Source organism: Hippichthys cyanospilos, chromosome 16 (assembly GCF_059441005.1).
Source record: "Hippichthys cyanospilos isolate Australia breed blue-spotted pipefish chromosome 16, RoL_Hcya_1.0, whole genome shotgun sequence".
NCBI lineage: Eukaryota > Metazoa > Chordata > Actinopteri > Syngnathiformes > Syngnathidae > Hippichthys > Hippichthys cyanospilos.
Window position 1 is genome coordinate 3,685,736 of NC_142384.1, and position 2,324 is coordinate 3,688,059.

General features: G+C 36.2%; 1 protein-coding gene across 1 annotated transcript in view; it reads left to right on the plus strand.

The window, feature by feature from the left end:
- Positions 1 to 449: 449 nt before the first annotated feature.
- Positions 450 to 2,324, plus strand: part of LOC148410197 (apoptosis regulator BAX-like) — a 12,332-nt gene continuing 10,457 nt past the window's right edge. Inside the window, exons 1-2 of the mRNA XM_088436940.1 lie at positions 450 to 651; positions 885 to 915. Coding sequence (XP_088293066.1) covers positions 624 to 651; positions 885 to 915 — 59 coding nt within the window. The 5' untranslated portion in view covers positions 450 to 623. The remainder of the gene's footprint in view (positions 652 to 884; positions 916 to 2,324) is intronic.

A 2,324-nucleotide genomic window follows, 5' to 3' on the forward strand; every position in this document is an offset into this window, starting at 1 on the left:
TCTTGGCATGCTTGTTCTTGCTGGCATTTGATTGTTTAAAGTCCGTATTTAATGAAACAAGGATTATGGGTTCCAAAATTACATTAATGTGTTAACCTTTGGCAATTTAAGTAGTAGATTTATTGCAAAGTACTTATTTTTAGTTTACAGAATGACCACAAATTATCTGCTCATAAAACAATACCAGAGGCTTTTCTTCAGATTGGCCCGTACTATGTCAACGTGTCGGTGCTTTTTTTTTTTTTTTTTTTTTTGGGGGGGGGGGGGGGGGGGGGGGGGGGCAACTTTTGCGATATCTAGTGAACAAAACAAGCCTAAGCAACCTATGTCACGAAAGAACGAAGTCCCAGCCATGTAGCATTGGCAACTTCGATCCTCAGGATGGCAGTAAATTGTTGTAGGTTTAATCCTCAACTTCATGAATACCACAGAGGAAAAAAACCCTAGAAGTTAGGAGACTTCCGATAAAGTTTTGTTTTAACTTGAATTAATGCTGGAGTCACAGATAAATATAAGCGCTATTTCAACGGTCTTTTCAGAATTAGCAATTTTTGACTAACGTCCTTTTTGGTTGTGATCGTGACGAGGAACGAAAGACAACACTTTTGTTGAATTTTAATACGATGGCGTGCGAAGGAAATGGTATATCAGGTAAACTTGGCACCGAAACAGAAACCTTTGAACGTAGCGATTCTGTGTAAAAAGTTTGGTTCTTTCTAATTTGTATCGTTTTTCACTATTCAGTTATAATAACAGTGGTGTAAGACTCACAAGTTAAAAACAAAATATTTATTGTTATTCTTTTTATTCGAAGTCGTAGTAGTACTATATATTTATAGTTAACGAACAATTGGCTTCTTTTAATGTATTGGATTTTTCCACAGATGAAAGAATCGGAGAAGCCCTGATAAAGGAGTAAGTTCATCTCGTCCGTTTTCATTCATATTTTCATCCATCCATCCAGCCATTTCTAGATCCTCACTGTGCGCAGGCCAACTGCCCCCCCCCCCCCCCCCCCCCGAAAAGTCTTACTTTACGAATGAATTATTTAATCAATCAATTAAGTAATTAATTAATTGTATTTTTTCATTAAACTCTCACAACAACAAAAATTCTGATTTCACAAAACTTGGTTGTAGGAATCGTAAGGGTACAATGACAAAGAAAGCCTCAAAATGAAACCATCTGTGATGTATGACTCAGCCCAATGGAGTTCTCTTGTTAGGTTTATTGATTGACGACATGATTTTACAAGCTATTGAGGGAAATATTTGTACTAGATACAAATATAGCTAAAAAAAAGTAAAGCACTAGAACAGGGGTCACCAATGTGATACCTGTGGGCACTGCGTAGCCCCCCCAAGTATCACATGAGTTAGCCTGCAGACCTCTTCTGCAACTAGTTTACAAGTGATAGAACATTGTGATTTTCTCATAATTTTACTAACTATTACACATAGGTTAAATATACATTACATATTACACTTGATATACTTATTCACTACAGGTGTTTTTAAAAAAATCAGTAACATGATCAGAGTCTTCACATAAACTGGTAGCTGTTCGTATTACTCAGTACCAAAGAAGTAGCTCTTGGTTTCAAAAAGGTTGAGTGACCCCTGCACTAAAAAAAAAAAAAAAAAAATCTAAACGCTTTACTCGCAGGCATAACTACGTTTACGACACAGTCTCTATAATCAGTTGTATGCATTTTTATATTTTATTTTTATTGGGTCCACTTGGACCCCATTTTTTGTGTACCGAGTTGTCAGGTGGCTGTAGATTGAACCTAACCTCTGTATGTTAGTGTACTACAATGCATCTGGAAAGTATTCACAATGTTTAACTTTTTCCTTTAAGAAAATTGCCTTTTTGTTACTTGATGCTCCTTTCACAGTAATTACAGTCCAAATCAGATGTGTCAAACGTATGGCCCGCAGGATGATTTTGTGAAGCATTAAAAAATAAAAAATAGGACCGAACCCTTTAGTTCACTGTTCATAAGCAATTAGACAAAAAAAAAAATCGTTCTTACACAGATCAGCAGCACTGCAATTTACAAGCAGAAGTAGCTTAGCCGCACCTGTGCAAAATGGCTCACTGATCATTTCAGTGTCAGAAAGTAGAAAATTCAGGTTAGCATTAGCATCTAGCTTTGTTGTGCTACTGCACAACAAAGGTAAAATAGGTGGCCCTGAATACATTCACAATACGTGGGTGTTGCTATCGTCTTCGTCTGGTCTATTGCAGATTGTATTACAAACAGTTACTTTTAGTTTTAGTTTTTCTTTTAATATTTACTTTATTTATAGCTCAGCAGTTAG